The sequence below is a fragment of the Lycorma delicatula genome, chromosome 1, assembly GCF_047948215.1.
Source record: "Lycorma delicatula isolate Av1 chromosome 1, ASM4794821v1, whole genome shotgun sequence".
Taxonomy (NCBI): Eukaryota; Metazoa; Arthropoda; class Insecta; order Hemiptera; family Fulgoridae; genus Lycorma; species Lycorma delicatula.
The window spans coordinates 322,487,330-322,513,426 of NC_134455.1; the positions used below are offsets into that span (position 1 = coordinate 322,487,330).

The 26,097-nt window shown below is 27.9% G+C and overlaps 1 protein-coding gene across 2 annotated transcripts in view; it reads right to left on the bottom strand.

Moving 5' to 3' along the window:
• Positions 1-2,944: 2,944 nt before the first annotated feature.
• LRP1 (LDL receptor protein 1) overlaps positions 2,945-26,097 on the bottom strand; it is a 473,582-nt gene continuing 450,429 nt past the window's right edge. For both annotated transcript variants that reach the window (XM_075382014.1, XM_075382015.1), the window contains 3 exons: positions 25,771-25,959; positions 17,054-17,180; positions 2,945-13,004 (listed from right to left, as the gene is read on the bottom strand). In XM_075382014.1, the coding sequence (XP_075238129.1) occupies positions 12,861-13,004; positions 17,054-17,180; positions 25,771-25,959 (460 nt within the window). In that variant the 3' untranslated portion in view covers positions 2,945-12,860. The remainder of the gene's footprint in view (positions 13,005-17,053; positions 17,181-25,770; positions 25,960-26,097) is intronic.

The window sequence follows — 26,097 nt, forward strand, 5'->3', positions numbered from 1 at the left end:
TGAATAATTAAATGTACAAAATTAAGAAATAAAAATAGTGATGTAAGATTCTCAGCAAACTCTTGCACCATTGGAGAGATAATGGACAGACAAATAATAAAAGGTTTTTTAAAAAAAATCCATTCAACTGTACCTATAAAGAAACTTGTACTGACTGACCGTTTCAACAAGGCCAAGAAAAAACTATTGAAGATAACTGATAAACGTTTGTACACAAGTTCTTCGTACAATGTAAGTGCACATTAAAAAGGTTTTTTGAAATTCTGAGGTAAAAGGGTTAAAATGAAGTAAAAATGAAATTACTATTTTTTTTTAATTTCTTGGTAACAAATGAATATATCAGCTTCATTTTTGGGGTGTAAAATCTCCATGGGAATATTTAAAAACACATTTCAAGTTTTTTTCGAAATTCAATGTTGAAAGGGGTGAAGAAAGGTAAACAATTTGAACATTGATTATAAATTTTCCCCATTTTTGAGTATACTTAATGAAATATTAATTAGATTGAAGCTTGCAAATATCCTTCAGATAAATAACTAAAAACTACTTTCGGGTTTTTAAGGGATGCGATGGTGTACTCAACCATCACATCCACTGTGATTGTACGTGTGACAGGACTGACTGCGCATGCCTCTGGTTACTTGATTAAAAAACATAAAAATAATTAAAAAATTAAAAAAATGAGAAATGAAATACACTTTTGTTGGGTAATGCTAAGAACCAAGCAAAATATATTTTTATCCGTACTTCATATGGGTAACCAGTTATAAGTAATATTTTAAAGATGTAGGTCGATTGTTTTGAAACCTACATTCATCACACAAAGTTTTGAATCCTGTACTGATCAAACTGTTGCTTCGAAGAAATTAAAATACAAATACACTTGCTTGGAGAATTTCAAAATGCAGAATTAAAGAAAAAACAACATATTTTACTGAAATTAAGTTTCACGAACTTCTTGAACTGTGCTGCTAAAAGGAAAGTGTAGTAATCATTCAAAATTGAGGTATGGTTTTTTTTGTGTTTCTCAATGTTTCATAACCCAGGGACTCTAAAAAACAAAAAGAAAGTGGGAAGGGGGTAATATTTATATATAATGCATGTACATGTGTTGGTGCATTTGAAGCTTAATAACTTTTGAATAGATAAACCAATCTTGATGAAATTTGGCACAATGACCTACCACAGGGCAATTTGTTAGTAAAACTTTGGGGTTAATATCTCCAGGGGTTGGGTGAATTAGTTTCTTTGGGGGTCATTTTTCTCAAAATGTGGCAAACATAACCTCACTTTATATTAAGCTCAATACATTATATGTACATGCTTATCTTACCATTTGAAAAAAAAAATACTCCCCCAAAATCAAATAAAACTATATTTTTATTTATTCCATATTTTTAACTGAACATTTTGTCTTTCTTTTTGTAAAGAACCAAAAAAATACTTTGGGAGGAGGGGAGCTGATTGAAGTTTAATATCAATTCTTGGAATTTTTTGACTGCTTTTGGTTTATTTAGTTTTAATATTATTATGACAAAATCTTATCATAGTTCACCCCATCTCAAAAAGAGAAATCATAGTTAACTTTTTATTAGTTGTACATTTTTCAATGGAATACTACTAAAACAAAAAGTGGTACTTTTGTACCCCAAAGCATTCAAGCAAACTTCAACAGTAATTCTGTCTTTAGACAATTTATGATCTGATGTACTTACTTCTGCTTGTTGATCAACTGTCTCACGTGGAAATATTTTATTATTTAGACCTGTTTCATCTATATTATAAATCTGATAAGCCACCATGTTTTTATCAGTTTTATTAACAAATTCGAAAAATTAGTAGCAGCTGGTTGATTAGCTGATAACATTTTTCTGCAAATTTATAAAACATGAACACTGTGTCTTTTTTCTATTTTGTAAACCATCCCTCGTTAGTAGTAAAATTCACATCACTGTGAATTTTAATCAGTCACTGTTTAAATCAGAGACTGATTTAAACTTAAAATAATAAGTTTACCCCTTAATTTGAGTTCCTAGAATTTCAGTATGGTTTTATTTCACTTTGCCCAGGATCAGGGCAAAATCTTTTACTAGCTGTAGTTTTCTAATGAAGTACTTCCGGAATCAAGTTTATTTGACTTTTTTTTTTCTTTTTTTTGCCAGTAGAATGAGCTCAGAAAGCGCTCATAATTACAGGATAATTAACGACTATAATTTCAGAACTATTACTTGGTAATTTGCTAATGAGTATATAGTATATATTTGACTATTTTGAACAACTGTAGAACATTAAATAAAGCTATTACTAGCTTGGATATTAACAGTTTTGGTTTATTCTTATTTTACAATATCTTAATTATGTATTTTAAGTGCCATCACTGTAGTGGTTGTAGGCTACCTGACATAAGTCACAATTCACTCTAAAATAAAATCACAGCTATTTTATAAGAATCCCATATCAAGGTTGCAATTTGTATGAGATATAAATCCCATACAACAAAAAAGGAAAGAATGTAGTGATTTCCCGATGCCTTTTTCACTGAGCTCATAATAAGTTGTACGTCAAGCCTACAGAAATGCAGGTGACACTTTCACTGTTAACCACAGGATTGGCTACATATGAACATCATTCCTCTCACAGAAAGCAACACTGAATTGTGTGTGGCTCTTGTATCGCACAGTTATAAGAGTTTTGATAGGCAACATAAAGCAAAAGATTAATATATTGTCTTTTATTGTAAAACTGTGTTCATACAATGTATGTTTTTTTTTTTACTTTTAAATCAAGGAAATAATACATACATATTTGTTTATAAAAAACAAACTTTGTTTATAAAAACATTCTGCAAAGTTCAAGAAACTGAAGTAGCTGCAGAACCACTTTATTATAGTTTATTACATTTAACTTACTCTTAGGTAATCAGGTTGAAGCATAACAACTCAAATACTATAATAAAATATACTTTTTATTATATTTTATTTTGTACAAAATGATAAAATTTTACAGTTAGGGCAGATGTAAAAAAAATAAGTTTCTATTCAAAGATTAAATAGAAAAAGAGTATTATAAAAATTATAAAAAAATTAACGTGTTTAATACATTTGTAACATAAAGAATTCAATACAACAATTAAGGTGTGGAACTTGTCTCATTATATTAAAGAATACATTTTCACAGCTCTTGCTTCCTTCAAATTTCTACTTTGTAAAATAAATATTGCACATCAGTGAATAAACTTTTAATTATTAGATAAACAAAATAAAAAAAGGCCATGTTTACTTGTCACACTGCTGAAGAGATATTCTATACTTATTTTTATCTAGTATGTCAGATATGAATAATTAATAAATTTTATAATTCTACAACAAATTAAATACAGATTTTAACTACATTTTTCTAGTTATATATTTTTTCACTGATACATGATACATATTTACAAAATGAGAACTTTAGATGTAAAACAAGAGTTCCAAAACTGTATTTTTCTAACAAAGATGAGGAAAGAGATAAGTTTTTTAAAATTTATTTTAGTGTAATTTTAATTATAACAATTTGTCAATAAAATTAATAAAATATTAGAAAAAGTCATTAAATACATAAAACTAGGAAAAAACTATTTTTCATCACAACCAGTCAAATACAATGGAAAAATGTAGCAATAATACAAATACAACCAGCCATAGCAATTCTGACAACATAACAGTTTAATGTTTATAATCAAGCAAACTTTTATTTTAATATTAAGTTAATTAAAATTTATATCAACCAAAATTCTTGTTTGGTTCAGGCTGTGAAAGCAAACTACTAATTGTATATAATTTCAATACTTTTGGATCTTACTAAAGCATTTAACTGAGTAAATTCTAATAATATGAGAGTAAAAGTAAGCAGCTGGAGTTAGAGTGTAAGTCTGAGATCTAATTCAGTACTAGGAAATAATGAATAGAAGTTAAAAAAAAAACAAGTTAAAGGTGACATAGGAGAGATATTTCAATTTCTTCAAATGAAAGTAGGCTTCTTTAGTTCTAAATTGAAGCCACTTAATTCTAATTTAATTTAAATGGATTTGACAACAGGTTTTGATGGTAATATGTAAGATTATGTGAAAGCTACAGTTTCAAATTAAAAATTTGATGTTTTTGCAATTTTTTCATATGTGTGATGAATGGCCTAAAGAGTGGGGAGCTCATGTCAAAGTACAACTCCTTGCTCCCTACTCTTTAAGCCATTCATCATGCACATGAAAAAATAGGCAAAAATATAAATTTTTTAATTTGAAGCTATGACTCACATAATTTTATATATCACCATCAAAGCTTGTTATCAAATCCATTCTGAGATACCATCCTACAATTATTTTTTACCTTTTAGAGTGTTTAATTTAAGAGTGGTGTTTCAAAAATTTTTTTACACATTTTTTATTTTCTACTTTTTTTTTTTTTTTTTTTTTTTGTTCTTAAACACCCCCAACATCCCCGGCCTCCGCCGTTAGGCTATGCGCAGGAATGTCGGAGTGTCGTGGCAGTCGACTGCCCCTTTCTTTGCCTTTTCTTTGGAGTGTCTTGCCTTTTCTTTGGCGTCCCATCGGGGTCCTCTCAGTTTCATCAAGATGCAGCAGCCCTCCCTTCTGGACGACCACTACATCCCTCCACTTAGAGGCTACCCTTCCCGTCCCTACACTAGGTTGCCGGCTACGCATTGCGCAAAGCCGGCAAACCGCCGCGTCCCCCTCTCACACTTGAGGGTCCCAAATGCATCATCGGAGCACCCCAACTGACCTTCATTCTTGCATATGAAGGAGTCAAAGCGTCCTCTGCATCCTTTTATTTTCTACTTATTAGTGCATTTAATATAAGAGTGGTTTTTTATATTATTTTATTTTATACTTTTTAGTCTTCATAAGTTTATACTTTACAGCTGCGCTAGTGCACAGGTTTGAGCATATTTAACAAATTATTGGATTGCTACGTTTTATGGTGGGCGAGTGTAATCAAAACATAGGGCTAAACAATTTAATTTCCAAATAACCAAGATCTAGTTCATGAAGAGTGTACCCAATACATTAAACAGTTAGCACTCGACCTGCTGATACATACGCCGTTTGAATCATGAAAATCAGACAAGCAGTTGCCGAGATATTACGGTGGCATCCCATCTCTTCCCATTTTCTGAATGGCACCCCGGGGGCATTTGAAAATATTATCATCTGACAGGTACCACTGGGACCATATAGGGTGCGGATGATGGAGGTCTAAAATATTTTCAGAGCGGTAGGGTTGACCGTTTGCGATTTTCATCTGAAAATTCGAATCTGGTTAAAAAGTAATAAATTTTCCCAAAACTTTGGTTGCTACTGTATAGAATTTCTAGTAGCAACTGTATACCCTAATATATATCATCTCACTTCTTTATAAAATTAATAGCATGTTATAATTTAGCTGCAGTCGGTAGTTAAATGAAAAATCTTGTAATTGGATTTTTTTCTTTACTGAAAAAAAAAAGAATGGTAATGTTTATATTGTTTCCCCAAAATGGATTAATCTCAAAATGCAAATGAATTCTACTGGATAGTGCACCGCATTAAGTAATATTAGTTTGCTAGGCTTTAAAAAAGAATTTCCTGAGAAGTGGATATTCTATCAAAGTGGTCCCATATTCTATCCTCCAAAGAAAAGAAGTACAGACCTGTCTGTCCATCTTGTGACTTTCCAAAAACATTTATAAACATGATATAAATAAATTTCTTGTGAAATTCTTTATACATTCAAAAATTAATTTATTCATACAAGTAGGCAACTTTAATTAATTATGGGAGAAAATTAAGGAAGTGATTTTAATTTTAATAATAAATATGCTAGATCATAAAATGTATGTATAGGAACTGAATTCTGAGGTGAACATTTGTCAAATTCATAAATGGCTCCATGCATTGACATTGACTATATAAAAATCTATGCACGATGAAAAATGTAAACATAAATTTTAAAAATATAACTGCTTTTCATTTTTACTTAATTGTGTTGAAACTCAATTTGTTACCACTACCACTGAAGCTAAGTTTCAACTTTTGTGAAAGAAATATGTAAGTATTGCAGGATTAAAAAACTAATGAGTCTAGGACTTAAAATAAATCTAAATTTTTACATAGATTCTATTCAACTCCTTTTCTGAATAATTATTCAGCCTGCCTATATATAACCAGTTTCTACTTATACAAGAGTAAATTTTACACATATTCTATATTTTGACTAAGAAAAAGAGTTGAATTCAATATTGTCATGAACCAATTAATTCCGTTTCTCATCAATATTTACTTTTTTTAAATTCTTTGTTAAAAAAATAAAATAACAAAAAACCCTCTAATGTATTTAAAAAATGTTCTTTTATTCAGTAGCTTTTTTGCAATAGTATGCAAGAATCAGGTTGGCATTAGTGTTTTAAACATAATTTCTGATCTTAAAACATGAGACTGTAGTTTGGATTAGGTCATATTTTCTGTGTAGAGACAGAATATAATTTATTATTTTTATATGATTTTACACATTCACATAATATCAGTTAAATTAATAAGCAAAATTTCAGCTTTTATAGGTTCAATAATTTTAGTCATATAATGCATAAAATGTAAACGATTTTACATTGTTATCAAACCTCCTATGAACATTTTAATAGAAAATTCTTACTGATTTTTATATATTTATCTGGCTGTGACAAAATTAAAAGTTTATAATAGCTGTAAAATTATTGATGAGTACTTTATATTCTAATTAGGAACATCAGTTAGTGGGAAATTTGCAGAAGTTTGCAGTTTTTAGAAATTTGCAGAAGTTTGTGCACAAGTTATTAGAGGCCATCAATATTTTTAATTTAGTAATGTCTTGCATAAAAACTTATCGGTTGTTAAAACATATTATCATAGGTGGGTATGAAAATCAAAATGTTATTTTAACACCATGCTATTATCTGCAGCTTAAAACAAAAACATTATGTTTGAAACACATCAACTAGTTTTTCAAAGACTATCAAATAACTGAGAATGAATATCCTATACTAGAGCAAAATTTTTGCATTAAGTTAGATTTTTGTGAACTAATAATTATTGATAGTAGTTTTAAGTAATATAATACAAGTTTGAGAACAATACATATTCTAATATTTGAAAAAAATTATATTTTTGGGATTTGATGTTCATTTGTTAGCATTTTATCATGATATTTCTGATTTAAGATAGTTATTAGACATCAACTATTTTAGAAGTGCAAAATTGGACAATTTTTTTTTTTTTTATTAAAATATTTCATATTTCAGTTAATAAAATAAATTTCAGCTCAGTATTTTTCTGAGTAATAATGGTAATAGGCACAAAGCTTCATAAAAAAATGATGGGGGTTTGGACATAAAATATCCTCTACTCATGACTACTACTGAAACAGGGTAGATTTGATATGACAAACTAAATCATTTCAGTGAGTATAAATGATATCATATTTTCTAATAGAAAAAAATTATTACAATTTGTGACAGTACTCTTATGCCAAAACACTGATTTTCATATCCCATTGTTCCTGTTAAATCAAATGACAGAATGTTATATGCACACATATACAGTAAACGAGTAGAGTCCTCATGTACCTGTACAGTAATGTACATATTTATTACTAACATGTCTTGAAAATGCATAACAGTGCTAGTGCTGGAATAATAAAATTATTAAACTTTTAATTAATGTCTACACATAGCAGTGTTTTTCAGCAAGTTGAAGTAAAACATTACTGATATAAACACATTATACCCTACACTATTTCTGTTTTAATTCACTGCATTTCTTCCAGCTATTCATTGCTTAAAAAAAGAGCAGTGTGTTTATGAACTGAATAAAAATTGCTGTAATCATCTGAGAATATTTTACGAAAATTCAACATCTAGTTTTTAAATTCCACAATACTCAGTAGAATACTTCAGTAGAACACTCGTTAAGGGGTCCATGGGCCAAACAAATTTTTTTTTTATTTAAAATGTTTTCTTGAAACTGAAAAAATCAGTTTTTGTATCTTCAAAAGAAAGCTACACGACTAAATGACATACACTTCCTCTTCAAATGCTTTCTTTTTATTTCTGTGTACCCATTCTTTAATCAAAAGGATTTTAATTAACTGGCTTCTTTTTTGCCAATTCTCATTCTCTTTAGCTATCATTGCCTTACTTCTTTAACTGCATTTATCATAAAAACTACTGCATTTGCAAAGGTAACAAGAAGTTCTTTTAAGTAAAATTCCCTCCTATACCTCTTTACGACATCAGTTTTTATAAATTTATTGAATTTTTAGAAATATTTGTGAAAAACCCAAAAGATCATGCTTGTCATGATTTTTACTCTTTTTTTGCTTTTTAAATTTTTTTTTTATTTACTGATAAAATGCTACTTGAATGCAAAAAATCAGTAGGTTTGAAATCTTCTCTTAGTTTAAAACTTTTAAGCACTGACTTAAGTTTAAAATTTATGATTTCATTTAAAATGTGAACTAATACTGAAAAATAAATTAAACTCTAATAGCCTAAATAAAATATGTCACAAATGTTATAAGTAAATTTTTGGATTTTCTCTATTATCCTTTTCAGTACAATTTTTGTATTAAATAATAATAATAATAATAATAAATACATTTTATAATAAGAAATAAACATACATCAAAAGCAAAATTTGACCAAGGTATAAAACTATTGGTTTTTAATTCCTAAATAAACACAAAATGCAAGTAATAAATTTACAACAAAACACAGACAGTACAGCAAGACACAAATAGACGTCTAATATTATTAATTCAATAGCAATACAAAAAAGATTCAGTAATATAAATTTTGTTCACTGTAGGTCCGCTTTGAACAAACATATATGTAGACCAAGGATTTACACTAAAATAAAGATTTGTTTATACATTTACACATAGATAAACATTGAAACATTTTATAAAACACACTTCACAAATTTATTTTATCATAGTAAAACTTAATAGTCTTTAAAAAAAATTTACCCATAATTCTGATATTGAATTATTTTATTACAATACTTAATTTATTATATTACATTTAGTGCTCATTTTTCAAATTCAAAAAGGAAATTTGAACTGCAGTAATTGAAGTGATATAACTAAATTATTTAAGATACATAACAGTTAACGTTGGGCGAGTTATATTCTCCATTTTCAATTTTGAAATAATATTGTCAAGATAAAAAACAAATTATCACATATTAATAAAAACAATAATAATAATTTTTAACAAAAATTATTTATTAAAATACTTCAGATTTCACGAACATGTTTTAAAAAACACTTTTATAATACAACCTATAAATATTATATAATACAATAATTACACATTTTTAATCTTACTGTTACTTAATCAATAGGTACTAAATTATTTGGCACAAATTATTATTCATTAAATCATAGGATAAACAAATACTAATACAAAAAAAAAAAACAAAACAACTGTCTAGATAACATTTCACATTAAATTAATATATAATGTGTTTAAGCACAAGTTAGTATTTTTTGTTTAATGGAGTACTAAATAAATTTAAAATAATTAATACTAATAGCAAGGTATTTTTAATTTTAATAATCTCTAGGCAGACAATATTATATTATGAATATGAAAACTGAAAAAGAGAAACTGTACAAGGTCTACCTTGGGTATCGGCAAAAGTGTAGCATGCCTTTTGCAAAATAGTAAAAGAAAAGAGATCAGCCTTATTAACCATAATTGATTTTTTCTTAATGACAGGAATACATCCTGGTTCCATTGAATTCTGAAGAATGTAATTCAACTTAGATAGCTCTGAAACTGTAACTTACAATAATACCATGATTACAAAAGTAAATTTTATATAACTCATTTATTTATTAGTTTCACAATTGTAATTCACAACAAACACAAGCAAATTAATGATCACACTATGGTACAGCTATCAGCAGGAATAATATTTTAAATAAATAAAAGAAAAATAATTAGTAAACCAGATTTTGCTGTTTCATTAATGCTTTATTGGTCCAGTTATAAGGCTGATTATAATACACATGTTTATTTAAACTGTAACAAATGGAATAATTTTCAAATGTTTTGAGTCACTAGTTGAACTAATGCTGTGAATAAAAGTTAATGGAGATTTTAATTATTGAATTATAGTTAACCAAATGATTTCAAAGCATGTTGTACCTAATGCACATTGTTTAAGAAGTCTTGCATAATTGTAAAGATTTTAAGAATAATGTACCTAATATTATTGGATATCAGCTGCTGAAAATTTTCAACTACTTTAAGCTTAGCTGATCTACATTGAGATCTACCAGTGATATCTATGATGAGGTAATGTTTGTGGTCCAATAAGAATCACGTGCGATTGATTTTTCTTTTGTTTCAGATAATCTTTCAAGGTTAAATTTTAATTTTGAGGTTTGCACTGATTTGTTCAAAAATAATTTTCATATTATTAAAAATAAGCTTATTTAAAATAAAAGTTACATAAAATCATTATTATTAAAGCTGAAGTGACTGCCAAGATTTAGCATTCTGATAAATGTTTCATGTTTGAGAAGAAAAAAGGATTTAATACCAGATATAGAATTAGACATGAGCTGCGTAATAGACAATTTTTATAAAGTTCTTCAAAATGTGATTCTTTCTTTACAATAATGCACAATCAGAATTGGTTTGATTTTGATTGGATACAATAAAGGCCATACTTGAATCTTTAAAATATTGATGAACCAAACACAAATTCTGATACTATAAAGAATCAATACATACAAAGAAAATGTGTACTTTTGTGAACAATCATGTATATAAGTAGAGTACTGTGAAATTTCAAGATGAAACTGCTAAAATCAAAGAAGTTCTGTGAACATATTATATAAGTTCATTTTAGTTTACAACAAAGATTGTTTTATCAATAATTAACATTCCCATTAATTTAACCATCCCCACTTTATTACTCTACAAGTCAGGATAAGATATCTTTTGTACTACTTAACACAAGTTTTAATTAAATTATTATTAAAAATATTTGTAAATAAGAATATAAAAAACTGTAAAAAAACCACTGGAAGAAGACAGGATAGCATACAAGTATTTAAAAAATAAATGTGCAGAATAATTCTCTTGAGAATTTGCCATTTAGTTGGATCTATGAGAGTAATAAAAATGTGTCAAAGTCTTAAAACACCTGCCATATTTTTTTTCTTAAAAAATTATGATATAAGTGAGGTCACCAATTTTAAAGGAATTCTTTAGCAATATTAATGGCAATGAGTTAAAATATCAAACACATTACAACAAATAGTGGGAAAAACAAAATTTTTTAAAACAATTCCTACAATTGGAAAATTCTATCCCACTGTATATATAAATTTACTCTTATGAATGTTATTACAGGTTACAATTGGTAACAAGAATCAAAAGTACAAAAGCTGTCCTTATGGAAGTGTAAAGGGTTATCATAGTATTATGAAACATGTTGTAGTTAAGTAAAACTTGTTAGTGCGATATTATTTTCATTATTTACTAAATAATAATTGATGTCAATGAAAATAATACTTGGATAAGATATTAGCTAATCTTGATGTCATGATACTTTAAGAACTAGAGAAGTGTCATCGCAGAAATACTGATGCTCTTGAAGGCTACCGAATGATGAGCAATCTCTTAGACGATTTTAATACATCTAAAATCATAATATTTCATGATGATAGAAGGAAGTCTGTCTCAAGTCTGGAAAATGTTGATTTTATAAAGAAAGAATAGTTCTTGTAAACTTAACTTCTTAGATGGCCAAGAGAATGAGATTAATCAGCAATTTTTATCTTTTTAAGTTTTTTATTTGTTTTAAAGTTTGTTTGTATCTTCTTAGGAAAAGAATTTAATATTTTCTTGAATAAAATTATTATTCCTATTATTATTATTTTCTTTAATTAACAAACCTACCTTACTGTATTCATTTTTACACAATCTTAATGAAATACATGAATTTACAAAGATATGTTTATTTATTTCAACCATCTTTTAAAATCTAACCTTAGAAAGCATCTGTAACTGGAATTTTTGATGTCTGAACTTTTTTGTACTCCAAAAATATTTCAGCTTATAATACTAACAGGCAATGTTAAAAGGTTTAAACATACAATAAATATGTTGTTGTCCATGACAGTTAGTAGTGAAGATTATACAAAACTTGTAATTGTTTAGATGACAATCTAATCAATCTTATACTTAACAGACACTTTTATTTACATTAAAGCCCTACTGTCACCAAGAAGGTCACAGAAGTGACCATCTTGTTTTAACAGATGTATAAAAATGCATTAAACAAATTTGATTAAAATTGTCATTAAAAACAATAATAGTTTTGCAACAGTTTAATTATAAACTAATTTCCACCTAAATAAAACACTAACACAAAGTGAATAGAAAGAACTGAAATCTTAAATTTAAAATGTAAAACAATTAAAAATAATCAAGATTAAAATATATAAACTGAATCTCAATAATGATACAAGAGAAGTTATTAAACGATTGTTTGCTTTATGAAGGATGCTTCCTAGAGTTGAAAATAACACAATTTTATTAACTTTAAATTAAAATTTGTTATTTTTATCATTAATTTGAAATAAAACTAAAAAAAGTATAGACAGCATTAATATACACAAATTAATCTTATCTTACAAAATTAAAATTACACTTTTCATATATAGTGTATATGAAAAAAAAATTAGCTAACTATAATACAAATGACTAAATGTCCTCAATTATTAACGAATTAACCAGTCAATCGATAAATTGAAATTATCTTCAGTATATTATGACTATAGATTTTCTTGACTTCCTGTTAATGAACTGTGCTTTTCTGAAACTACATCATCTCTAAGAAGCCCTTTTTTTTCCTCACTTGAGGCAACTCCTCTAGCATTATACATTGACTCATATACAGGATTGCCAAAATTTGCTCCCTAGAAATACAAAATAAACTGGTTACTTGGAAATATAAGAAAAATAATATGCTTACCTCTACACACACACAACAATAATAATAAAAAAATATACATAAATATTCATTTTTAAGGTACCAAGAGGTAATAAATATTATAATTCTGAAATCAGGTAAATATGAAAGCTATATTTTAATTTTAATTCAACTCTCAGATCAGAATAACCATAGAATAACATAAAATGTTATTAGTGAATACCATGTCTCTTAGAAGACTATTAAGCAATTTAGCGAGTATTATCAGCTAAACAAGGAAGTTATTGAACAATGATATTTTCAAATCTCAAGTTACTAAGGTTATACGTGAATTTTAAGTATGAAGGGATTTACAGTTTTTAACAGTAATTAATAGGTGCATTAAAATTTTCTGCTGCCCTCACATTTTACTAATAAACCCATGTCGAAAGAGAATCTGCAACTAAACAAGAAAGTTAGCCAGTGGTATTCAGAATTCTTATATAATACAGTTTATGTACGAATTTTAACTTTTCAGGAATTTACTGATTTTTAACCATAACTGAATTGTATGAGGGATATCTCTAAAGTAAAGACCGCTGGGAAATTTCTTTAAGGTTGGTGAACCTGTGTCCTTTAGGGCCATACTAGTAATGTACACACTGCATTGTTGTCTGTAAGTTGTTACATCTTTGATTACGGGTGAGTTACTACATTATAAAATGAATACGAATATCGATGTTGCCACTGACTTTGAAATATGTGGAGTCATATGTTTTTTAAACCATCAAAATGTTAAGCCAGCTGAAATTCATAGGCAGTTGGTGCTGTGTACAGTGATAATGTAATGAATGAAAGAAACATCTGAAAATGGTGTGAAAGGTTTACAAATAACAGAATTTATGTGCATGATGAAGAATGTTTTGGGAGGCCCTCGATAATCTCTGAGAACTTGTTGAAATGCGTCAATGATAAAATCAGAAAAGATCATCGCTCAACGATTTCCGACCTGGCCCTTCTTTTTCCTGAAATTTCAAGAGCTGTTATTGGTCACATTGTTCATGACCATTTAGGCTTCAGAAAGGTTTGTGCATGTTGGGTGCCACACGTCTTAACTGAATGTCACAAAAAAATTTTAATGGGATCTACTTTGGAATTTTTGATGCACTACACAGAAAAAGATGATGACCTCCTTAATTCGACTGTTACCGGGGATGAAACATAGATTTCATATTACACGCCAGAGAGAAAACGGCAGTCAAGTGAATGATGTCATTCTCAATCAACAATCAGACCAACAAAGGTCAAGCCACAGCCATTTGGATGAAAACTGATGGCCGCAGTCTTTTGGTATTGGTTTGGCATACTGCTGATTGATTTCATGCCATGTGGAACGACTATAAATACAGAACCCTACTGCAAAACTCTACGTAAGTCACGATGCACCATTCAAAATCAGTGACGTGGGTAGCTGACCGATGGTCCTGATGCACGATAATGCACATTCCTCATGTTGCGAGTCTGACACGTGATTTACTGAGAACATTTGGATGGGAAATTTATCACCCACCATATAGTCCGGACTTAGCTCCTTCTGATTACCATTTGTTTGGGAAATTGAAAGAATTTTTGAGAGGTAAGCAATTTGCAGGTGACGATGAATTTAAAAATGTTGTTAATCAACGGCTAAATGGACTGGCGACAGAAGAATATGACAAGAGTATATTGAAGCTTGTGTATTGCTACGATAAGTGTCTTAATTTATGTGGCGATTATACAGACAAATAGTATAAGGTATGTAGTTTAAGAGAAATAAAAAATTTTTATAAAGTTTTCAGAATAATTTTTTTACAATGAAACGGTCTTTACTTTAGAAATAACCTCTTATACAATTCATTTTTTGACTGCTCTCATACTTTTTAAAAAATTTCACGTTGAAAATATATTCTGCTAACTGAACAAGGAAGTTAGAAGATGGTATTTCAAATCTCTAAGGTTGCAAATGAATTTTAACTTTCCAGAAATTTACAGTTTTTTATGTATACATTAGATTAGTTTTTATGTGTACAGTTTTCATGGATAAATTAAATTTCTTTTTGCTCTTATATTTTACAAATAATCTCACACTGAAAAATCACCTGCTAATTGAACTCACAAGTTAACAGATAGTACCCTAAAATCTTAAGTAATAAGATTTTCATATGAAATTTAATTATAATGGAATTTCCAAATTTTTAACTGTAATTGATCAGTACAATTACCAATCAATTATAGTTTATTGTCCTCATAGGATACAAATAAAATCATGTATCGAAGCTCATCCGCTGACTAAATACAGAAGTTAGCAGATGATACTCTGAAATCTTCAATAAGACAGCTTGAACATGAATCTTAACCATCCAAGAATTTTCTGTTTTTTAATCATAATTGATGAGTAAAATTAATTTTTTTAAATGCTCTCATATTTTAAAAAATCATGTTGAAAATATCAATTCATAGCTGAACAAATACACGTTAGCTTTTCAAACCTTAAAATCTTAGATGGCAGAATATGTACATGAATTTTAACTGTTGAAGAATTTTCCTTTTGTTAAGCATCAATGAATGTTGCAGTTTAATTTTTAACTATTCTCATATAAAAAAAATCTATGGAGAAATGAGCTATACTTGTGGACCATTACTTGAGATTAAAGATAAAATCCGCTAAATTTTACCTTTAATCTCAAGTAATTCTGTTTGCATATAATTACATAAATTCTTATGGGGAGGCAGAAGGTAATAAATAACATAACATACATTTTTTTTTTAAATACAAAAGTTAAATGATAAAACAATGAAATGTAAGGTTAAATTATAGATTAAAAATTTTAAATATCAAGGTCCGTAAAAAAATTATATAGAAACTTAATTACTTGAAATTTTAATATCCCATCTGCTAACTTCCTTGTTCAGTTAGCAAATGGGATATTTTGACATGAAATATTAAAATATTTTAAACTTGAGATTATTCTTAAGTACGAGGTCTGACAATTATAAAATCAGGAATGAGCTTAGCCAACAGTTAAAGATTAAATTGAAAAGAAAAATCACTAAAGGCATTCCTTTATTTACTTTTATCAATTTTTACTTATGACTTGAAGATTTGGATTTATTTTAAATTTACTACGATTATGATTTTTCCAGTATTGAAGAAAATCATTCACCAACATCTTGACATTCAGTTAGTAGTGAATTTATGAAGGAATCAATGAAAGAAAAATAATGATAATCACTATATAGGGATTTTTAAACCAAACACATGCAAACTTCTTGTATATAGCAGATGATCTTCAAAACAGAAGTTTATTAAAAAAATATGTAGGTAATTATTAAACAAAATGTACCAATCAGTTATAGATAGAAAACAGGAAAATTCCTTGTCAGTTCAAATTCAATGTGTAACCCTAAGTAAATGAGATTTTTAGGTCCACCTGCAACTTCCTTGTTAAGTTAGCAATTATCTTACCAACAAACGTTTTATATAAATATGTTAATTGTTAAAAAATTAATGTAATACTAAATTATGATAAAAAACAAACTGTCACAAACAAAGTATAATGTAGATGTAATGTATCATACATGCAAACAGAATTACTGAGTTTAAAGATAAAATCTTTCACTGAACATAAAGTTAAGAGATCAGTTTTACAACATGGCATTTAAGAAAGATAAATAATATGGTAAAACATAATAACTGTATCTATCAATTAAAGATTGGGGAAATTCCTTGATAATTAAAATTCTTGGACCAACTTAATTATTAAAAAATTCTTGATACCATCACTTGGAAAGTGATTTCATTGTAAAGTTACAGTTAAAAAACAGTAAATTATAAATTTAAAATAACTATCTAATTCAGAACTTTATCAATCTGATAATATACGTATGAAAATGTACATACTAAATATCAAGTTAACCTTCAAAATGAATAGTTTAAATAAAATGTATAATGAAAGAATAATCCACTTTAGTTACAAAGTATTTTTTCAGTTTCATGAAAAAATTTGATTTTCATACCTGTTCGGGATCAAGAGGAAAATCTCTTGTAATTGTGTCTGGATCTTCTTCCAAATCTTGACTCTGATACATAGGGTTGCTGATTTCCACATTTTCCTGCATGCGCATATGGCTGAATCCCTTTCCACTAAAAAGCACAAAAGTTTAAGCTAAAAAAATTATCATAAGCATGAGAAATACTTCAACTTTGCTAAACTGCTGTAATTATAAACCTTAATGTTGTTACTTTCATATTATCCGCTATATAATAATATTTATTTTTACTATTTATGTCCCCTGCTTTCTTTGTTTTATTATGGAAATAATAATTTCTGCCTTTAAAGACAACATTAGAAGTATGTCATTGGGACTGTAATAAATTGTAACGAATTTTATTGAAATTACAGTTAAATATTTGAATGAAGATTTCGCTTAACACACCAGTATAATTTGTTAATTCATTGAATAAATTTGCTTCATTGAGACATAATGAATCTATACTGATAGCTTAATTAAAATTGTTTGAAGTATGTGTATAGGCTACACTACATTATAAATGTGAATGTCATTTTATTTATTTTTTGTGATAAAAACTTTTTGGAATATAAATATAATCTATTTTCATATAAAAAGGTCCAGACTGTAAAAAAGTGAAGTAATCTGAAAACAATGTAAGAAAAATTTGATTATATTTATGACCAGTTAAGTTTAGAAAGGAAAATTTTTAAATCCCAAAAAATCTTCGATGAAGAACTTTCAAAAGTATCTGTAAGCACATTGAAAAAGACAACTAAGAAGAGAATCTTGTACATATATTTATCTATTAACCCTTTGCACTCTTTAGTCGAATACAGTTCAACATCATAGTTTACTAGCACTGCTCCTTTGTTGAGTATAACTCAACAATGAAATTTATATGAGCACTACTTTGTCAAGTATGGCTTGAAATTTTTAAACTAACTGCAACTAATTTAAACACTGAGGTTCAAAAATGAAGTGAAATCTTTTGTAAGATCATAAAATCCATGTAATAACGATATTCAATATTGACAGAATTGAAAATAGATTGTTTTATGCTTAGTTACATTCTCAATGTGAGGTTATGTTTTCAATGAGTCAGCATGGCATCTACGAGTCATTTTAGTAGTTTTTTAACTGATTCTGATTTTGAAAATGAGTTAATGGTAATAATGATGAGGATCCTGATTATAATTTTGAAGAAAATGATCACGAAAATGCTATTTTGGACAAAATTATAGTGAAAGTGAAGGTAGTGATGATGAAATAGATGAACCCCAAGGTAGGCTTAAAGTTTGTGCGCTGTTTTTTCTAAATTTACATTTAATAATGCAAATACAGGTTATAGACTCCCTCGTAGGAATAAGACATCAATATTACCAGTTGAAAGTTTTATGTTATTTTTTTCACCAGAGTTATTTGATCAGGTAACTTCTGAAACAAATCAGTATGTGAAGGAAAAATTCAACAGGTGACTTCCACTTAGACAGCATTCAATCTGGTCTAAATTCATTGATATTGCAAATAAAGAAATGATTGCTATGCGTGGTGTTTTACTGAATATGGCTCTGAAAAGGAAAAAAGAGTTACAAGAGTTTTTTTCATCTCAATGGTTTTACTCATCTGAATGTTTTTCAAATGCATTTTCTTGTACAAGATTTTTCCAAATTTTTTGGAATCTTCGTGTCACCTCCTACTCCAGAAGCAAATTCAGGATTAAGAAAACAAGTTAGATCAAGGTTAAGTAAAGCAAAAGATGTTCTATATTACATAAAAACCAGATTTTTAGATTATTATTCATCAACTAAATGTTTATCTGCAGATGAGTCTACTATAAATTTCAAAGGACGTATTCTTTTTAAAAAGTGTAATAAAAATAAATCTAATAAGTGAGGACTTCGAATCTATGTTATATATGATGCAAAAATGGTTAATTTGTTCAGTTATTCTATATTAAAACTTCATTATTAAAACTTCCAAAATCTCTAAATTATTTTTTCAATCAGTAATACTATGTTTGCATTCTAACCAATGGTCATCTATATTAGAAGTACCTCTTTTTTGTTTTTATATGCTATTAATGTTCTATAAATCTCTTTTTAAATATTACTTTTACCAGTATAAATATTACTCTATATGTTGCACTTAATTTTGTATATTGCTCTTAATTCTTCAGAAAAAACATTACTCAAAAAGATTCAGAATTGAACAAGACATTAAACAAGCTTATAAAGATAATGTTAATATTAATAATAAATTACATATAATACTTTTATAAATACTTAAAGAATTAGCATTTACAGTTTAAATGTATATATGAGATTTAATTGATAATGAAGATAAATAGACAAAGAAAAATTAAATAAAACCTTTGATAAGAAAATAAATGAATTGAGGAATTAAAATAATAAATAAAATAAAACACAACTTATAAGAATTTTAACGAATCTAAATTTTCATAACAATAATTATTAAAAACAAAAGCAGAATCAAATAATCTGAATAATTTTTCTAATATATTTTTTGATAATAAAGAAAAATGAATAATCAAAAATTTTTTCAAGTTTAATTAAATGTTGGTAATAAGTATAATACATTCAAGAACAATACAACTGATACTGAATGTAATATTGATAAAATGGATACTCTGGATAAGAATCAAATAAGAAATATAATTAAGTCATAATATAAAAAATATATAAATAATAAAAAATTATTACAAAATTTGAGGTTATCAACCTAAAAAATAATCTTTAAATTGAAATCAGAGGAAACTAATTCACCAATTATTATGCATAAAAACAAATTTAAAGAACTTAGGAATAATTTCATTGAAGGAAATAATTTTAAAAAAATTAAAAAGGTTCAACAAACAAATATTTCAGAATTTTAAAAGTTTAATAACTAAATATAAACCAATATTTACGTACTATAAATTAAATTACCATTCAAGATTGTATCCCTATATACCATCTCCCCCAAAACTAGCCGGACTAACAGAATTACAAAAAATAAATAATCCTGTAAGACCTTTAATAAATTTTAAAATAGCACATGCATACTTCATAGCTAAAATACTTAGAATAAAGATGAATCTTATCCATAAACAAAATGTAAAAAAGGTTACGAAGTCATAAATTAAATTCTATAAAGTTAATTATAACACAAACATGATAAGTTATGTTATCACTACCTTGTACCTTAATATACCAATTAATAAGACAATAGAAATAATAAAAAATAGATTAAATGAAACACCAGAATAGACCTATGCTTTAATCACTGTTATAAGAGATGTTTGTCTTCACAATTACGTATGAGAATAACTGTTATTTATAAACAGAAGTCTTACCAATGGGATCACCTGAATCCGAAATATTCACCGGAATCTATTAGGTCTGAAATATTTATAAAAGATTTTGAGAATAAAATACTTAATGGTAAATTAAATACACCCCAAATATTATTGTGGATAAAATATGTAGATGATATTTTAGTCATATATAATCAAACTATAAATAATGGGCATCTGATAATTTCAAATAAATTTAAAAATTACAATAACAACTTTAAATTTACACACAAAATAGAAAATAATAGAAAAATACTTCTTTTAGATATTGAATTTGAAATTAACAAGCAATATAATAGAAATATCAGTTTATAGAAAACCACAACAAATAATATTACAATACATCTAAATACATGATATTTAGAGCAAATGATGGAATGATGGTTTTTACATCATTCCAATAATGGCAGTGAAGTTATGGTGTTACAAATTTTGTGGCTTTTAGAGTGTTTATGTTTTCTAAATTTTTAAGTTTTTATTTGTTTTTTATTATTTGTTGATGTAAGTATAGAATATGTACAGACTGATGATGTGGGATCCTGCAAATGTCAACTATTGGTATTAGTTTTTTGGGTTTTTCTGTTAATGTGTTTAGTGGTTAAGTTGTTTTTTGGACATACATATTGATTACACTGATAGACAAAAAAAAATTTTATGTTTCTCTAAGTGTGATACCATTTCTTGAATAGTCTTTTTGCGTATATTACAGATCTGTAAATACAATTTTTTTATCATCCTTAGTTTTAAATAAATTACACTTAAAAAAAAGTTAGGGAAAAATATAGTTAAAATCTGTAAAATTTATAATTTTGCATGGCCAAACCTGTGTTAGAATAATGCAAATTTCAATGATGCTTTTCTTTTATAAATAGCCTCAGGCACATCCCAAATTAATGTCCAACAGTAATCGGCTAGCATGTTAGTATTTCATTTCCCTTTATGCTTATGCTTTCCATCACCGAAATGTCTTGATGGAAACATTCACCATGTTCATCACGTACATCTCTAAGGTTGTCCAGGTAAAAATTCAGATGTGAGTGAAGAAAATGTATTTTCAAAGACATATTACATTCTGTAGCTTTGTATGAAGTAAGAAGTTCATTAACAATATCGTGGTAATTGTCAGATTTTTGTTTCATGAGAAAACCTTTGCAAACGTCTTTAAATGAAGCCCAAGCTGCACTTTCTACATTATTTAAACACTGAGTTAAATACATCATCTTTGAGCAACTCTCTTATTTGAGGACCAAATAAGAGAACAAATATTCCTTCTTTAATTTTTCCTTTACTTACATCTGGAACTTTCTGTCTGATGTATAAAAATCCGGGATTATCCTTCTTCATTGCTTTTATAAAATTTTTCATAGTCATCTTGATATTGAAAGGGGGTAAAAATATTTTTTTGGTTTCAACTAAGGGCTCATGAATAATATTTTTCCCATTTGGAGTTAAGTTGTCTCGTTTCTTCTACTACTCTTTGGTAACATGATGTTTATCTTTAGCTTGGCTGTCCCATTCGCACAGAAAACACATGTACTTAGTATAACCTAACAAAAGAGATATAACTTTCAAATCACCACATATGTTCCAGCTATGATTTTTATAATTTATTTTTCAAGAATGTCTTTCATCACATAGTATGTCTCTTTCAAATTAATACCATAAGCATTTGGTATTGAAGGACATTTGTTACCACTGTATAGTAGAACCACTTTTAAACTATACTTGGATGAATCTATGAAAAGGTACCAGTCCTCAGGTTTTATTGAACTTGTCCTAAGTGCAACATAAGCTCATCAATATTTAAGCAATAAACCAAATTATTTTCATCAATAAAGTACTGAGAAAGTTCTTTTTGTCGGCTTTGAAAGCCCCAAATTTTTGTATTTTTTTGAAGTAAATGCCAACCTTGCAGTCTTGATCCTAACAGTTCAGCTTGATTTTTTGATAAATTTAAATCGGTAACCAAGTCATTTAATTCACCTTGTGATACAAGATGTGGCTTATTGGAAGATAATTCAAAATCAAAATCATTGTTGTCTTTTTCAGTACTGCTTGATTCTTCATCGCTGCTTTCTAAACATACATTCAAAGGTGGCTCAGGAACTGGAATAATTTCACTGTTAGGTACAGGCCTGATTGCAGATTGCAGTGAAGGATATTTTACAGTATGTTTAGATTTTTTTTAAATTCCAGACTCATTTGTTAAACAAAAGTAACAATCGCTTACATGATTGGTTCACGCCAAACCATAGGTACACCAAATGGCAAAGCCTTCTGTGTAGCTTTCAGCCATCCTCTTAAATACACATTAACAATTAGTGAATAACATATGAGGAGCCTATCCCTTATCCTGATCACCAATTTTACAGTGAAAGTACTGTTTTAAATAAAGGTGTAATGTTTTTTCTATTTGATTTTACAGTAAACTACCACATATATAACAAAAGACATCCACATCATTTACACAATTTCAAGGCATTATCACACTGTACTGTTAACAAACTTAAGACAGCAATAAGACTGAACAAAATTAATTCATTCTTAAATCCAGTGCTTAATATAAACAACACAGCTGTGCTTTCAGCTACACAGACCTGCACAGACTTTGACCTGCACAGACACGATTAATCTTATCCATGAAGGCTCACTTTTTAGTATTAGATATGATGTCATAATACATGAATATGATATGATTTAATTCTTTGTCTAGAATTGTTTATTTATAGCTTACAAATTATGTTAACAAAATTAAACAATAAAAAATGAGCTAACAAAATATAATATAGGAGCTTAAAATGCTAACTATATGTTGTAAAACAAAAAAAAATTCTTTAATTAAAATTTAAAAATTTTTCAAAAATGGTAGATGATAGAAAGATTCTGAGTTTATATTCGTTTTCAGCATCAAAAAACAGGTTAAAATCATCTATCACATGTTTGGAAACAAATATTATGCTTATCAGTGTAATTATGCTCATATTTCAAATCATATGTATATACATGTGTTCATATTTATGAATACGCAATCTTTGCTAAAAAGAATAATCAGTCGTTTACTGTTATATTTAACAATAAGTAACTATTTACTTATATTAAACTTCTTCAGATATAACTACAGTTTTTGTCTAGCTTAACACAATGCATCGGCTTACAAGAAAGGGCCTTATTATATTTCTACTGCCATTTATAATAAATTATTATCATTTAAAAGATACTCCCATAAATTTATTTAAAATAAAATTAAAAGATTTTCCTTAACAGAAACAATCACTGAGAGGATGATTTTTAAAATAATACTAATTAAGAATAATAATAAACAAGAATATTCTGCATCTTCTTTTAACATATATAGATATGAGCTCAGATAATTTTCATTAATGCTTTCTGGATCGTTTTTCGTTTTTTAGTTATTTTATAGTTAGTGTCTTCACGTATTTACTTTAATATTTAGTATTTATATTTTTAATTATTAACATGGGCTTTAACCTATTTTATACTTTATTTCATAATTAACTGTGCATTCTGTAATGGTACTCTAACAAGGTTTTACCATAGTTTCTCTTAATTGATTCAGAAAAATGCTGGGGTAATAATTATCTGTGGGATAATATACCTACTCGTTCCTGAAGTGATCTATATGATATAATTATTTTGTGTAGATTAAAATAAAAAAACTTATTTATTAAATTGTAAAAGTTGATATTAAACACAATTAAATATATTCCTTTTTATTAGTAACAAAAAATATTATAAAATACTGTGCGTTTCAAAATGAATATTGGGGTTTTAAAGGTATGCAATATTTCTCAAATTTCATGTAGATTGATTAATTATATATGAAATGAAAGAACAACTCAAACTGTTTTAGCTGTGAGCAAGCTCTAAAGCCTACACTTTATGGTTTGCATGCTAGCTTTGCAAATGAAATGATGCACCATGATGAAGACTTTCTTTATCGTGTCGTATGTGACAAATAAACATTTCATGTTAATGGAAAAGTAAAAATGTGTGTATCTGGGGATCAGAGAAAATCCTCTTGAAATATTGCAGTGTGCATGAGACTCCCCAAAACTGAATTTTTTTGTGCTGTATCCCAACAGCAAGTTTACGAGCCGTTTTTTTTGCAGAAGCAAGCGAGTCTGGAATGAAGTATCTTCATTTGCTGTAACTGTGGCTCTTTCCATAACTGCAATACAAACCACAAAACATTATTTGGCAACAAGTTTGTGCGCCTCCTCACTGGCATAATGCTGTACATGATTGGTTCAATGAAATTCTTCCCGACTTCTGGATTAATTGATGGGAACCTGATAACAGGGCTTGTTTGCCATGGCCTCCATGTTTGTCTTATCTGACCCTGTGCAATTGTTTTCTTTAGGGGTTTATAAAGGATCAAGTGTATGTGCCACTGTTACCAGATAACCTACTCAACTTGAGACACAGGACTGAAGCAGCTGTCGCATCAATTACTCAAGACTTGCTGATTAAAGTATGGGATGAACTTTCCTATCGGCTGGCTGTGTGTCGTGTGACAAATCCTCACATTGAACACTTACAGGAAAAACTATTTCAGTTACTCTTTCATTTCATGAATAATTTATCAATCTAAGTAAAAGTTAATAAATATTACATAACTTTAAAACTTCAATATTCATTCTGAAACATACACACATTAAATCAAATGTGCATGATGGGCTATTAAGATACGTTTGACAATATTCCATAGTCTAGAGTTGATACATGATTTTAGTCTAATACATTTACCTACTCTTTATGTGAATTTTTATTAAGGCTATTGCTAATTTATTTTTGATAAAATATTAATCCGATATTCTTATTAACAGCATAATACAATCCTTGGCAGTAATACCTTACTACTAATACTGTTCATTGGAAATAAAACTTTATAATTTTCAAAACTATATCACTAAAAAAATTTGTTAAATATTCATTACAACATAATTTAAAAAAAAAAAAACAGCTATAATTTTTTCATCATCTTTAGTTATAAAGAAAGAGGCAGGGTGATCTCTGATTGCTGAATGAATATGTTGTAATTAAAGCAATCTTGTGGACACCATAACATTAGCTATCTGACCTTGACACTATACTACTAACAGTAGATTACAGAAGTGAACACTATCAAGTTCAGTTTCTCCATGCCCTGTTGATGAATAATGGCTAATGACTAATGGGCTTAGTGGTCAAGTCGCATAAAATTTCCAAACAAAATATACATTTTACTTATTATAAATCAAAATAGCACTTGTAATACTATCATAAATTACTTACAGGTATTATTAAAACTTCATTAATAAAATAATCAGCAACAAACTGAAACATTATAAAATGGACAACTGATTACCTTCTACGTATCCTGAATATGTAGTAGGAAAGTCCACCAACAACCCACAGCAGAACAGCAATAAGTCCAACTATCAGTATAAATGATAATGAGTTGTGTCCTTCTTCAACACGTGTTGAATCTACAGCTTCAGAGGGGTAATGTTTTAATGATTTTTCACATCTCATGCCGACAAAATCTGACGGACAACTGTAAACAATAAACTCAGTATAATAAAAAAAATCTCAAAATCACCTTAAGATTTACCCGATTCAGAATAAGTAAGTTCATTTCAATTAAATCACACATCACAAAAGAAGGATGTTTGAGACTAACACCTAAACTAGC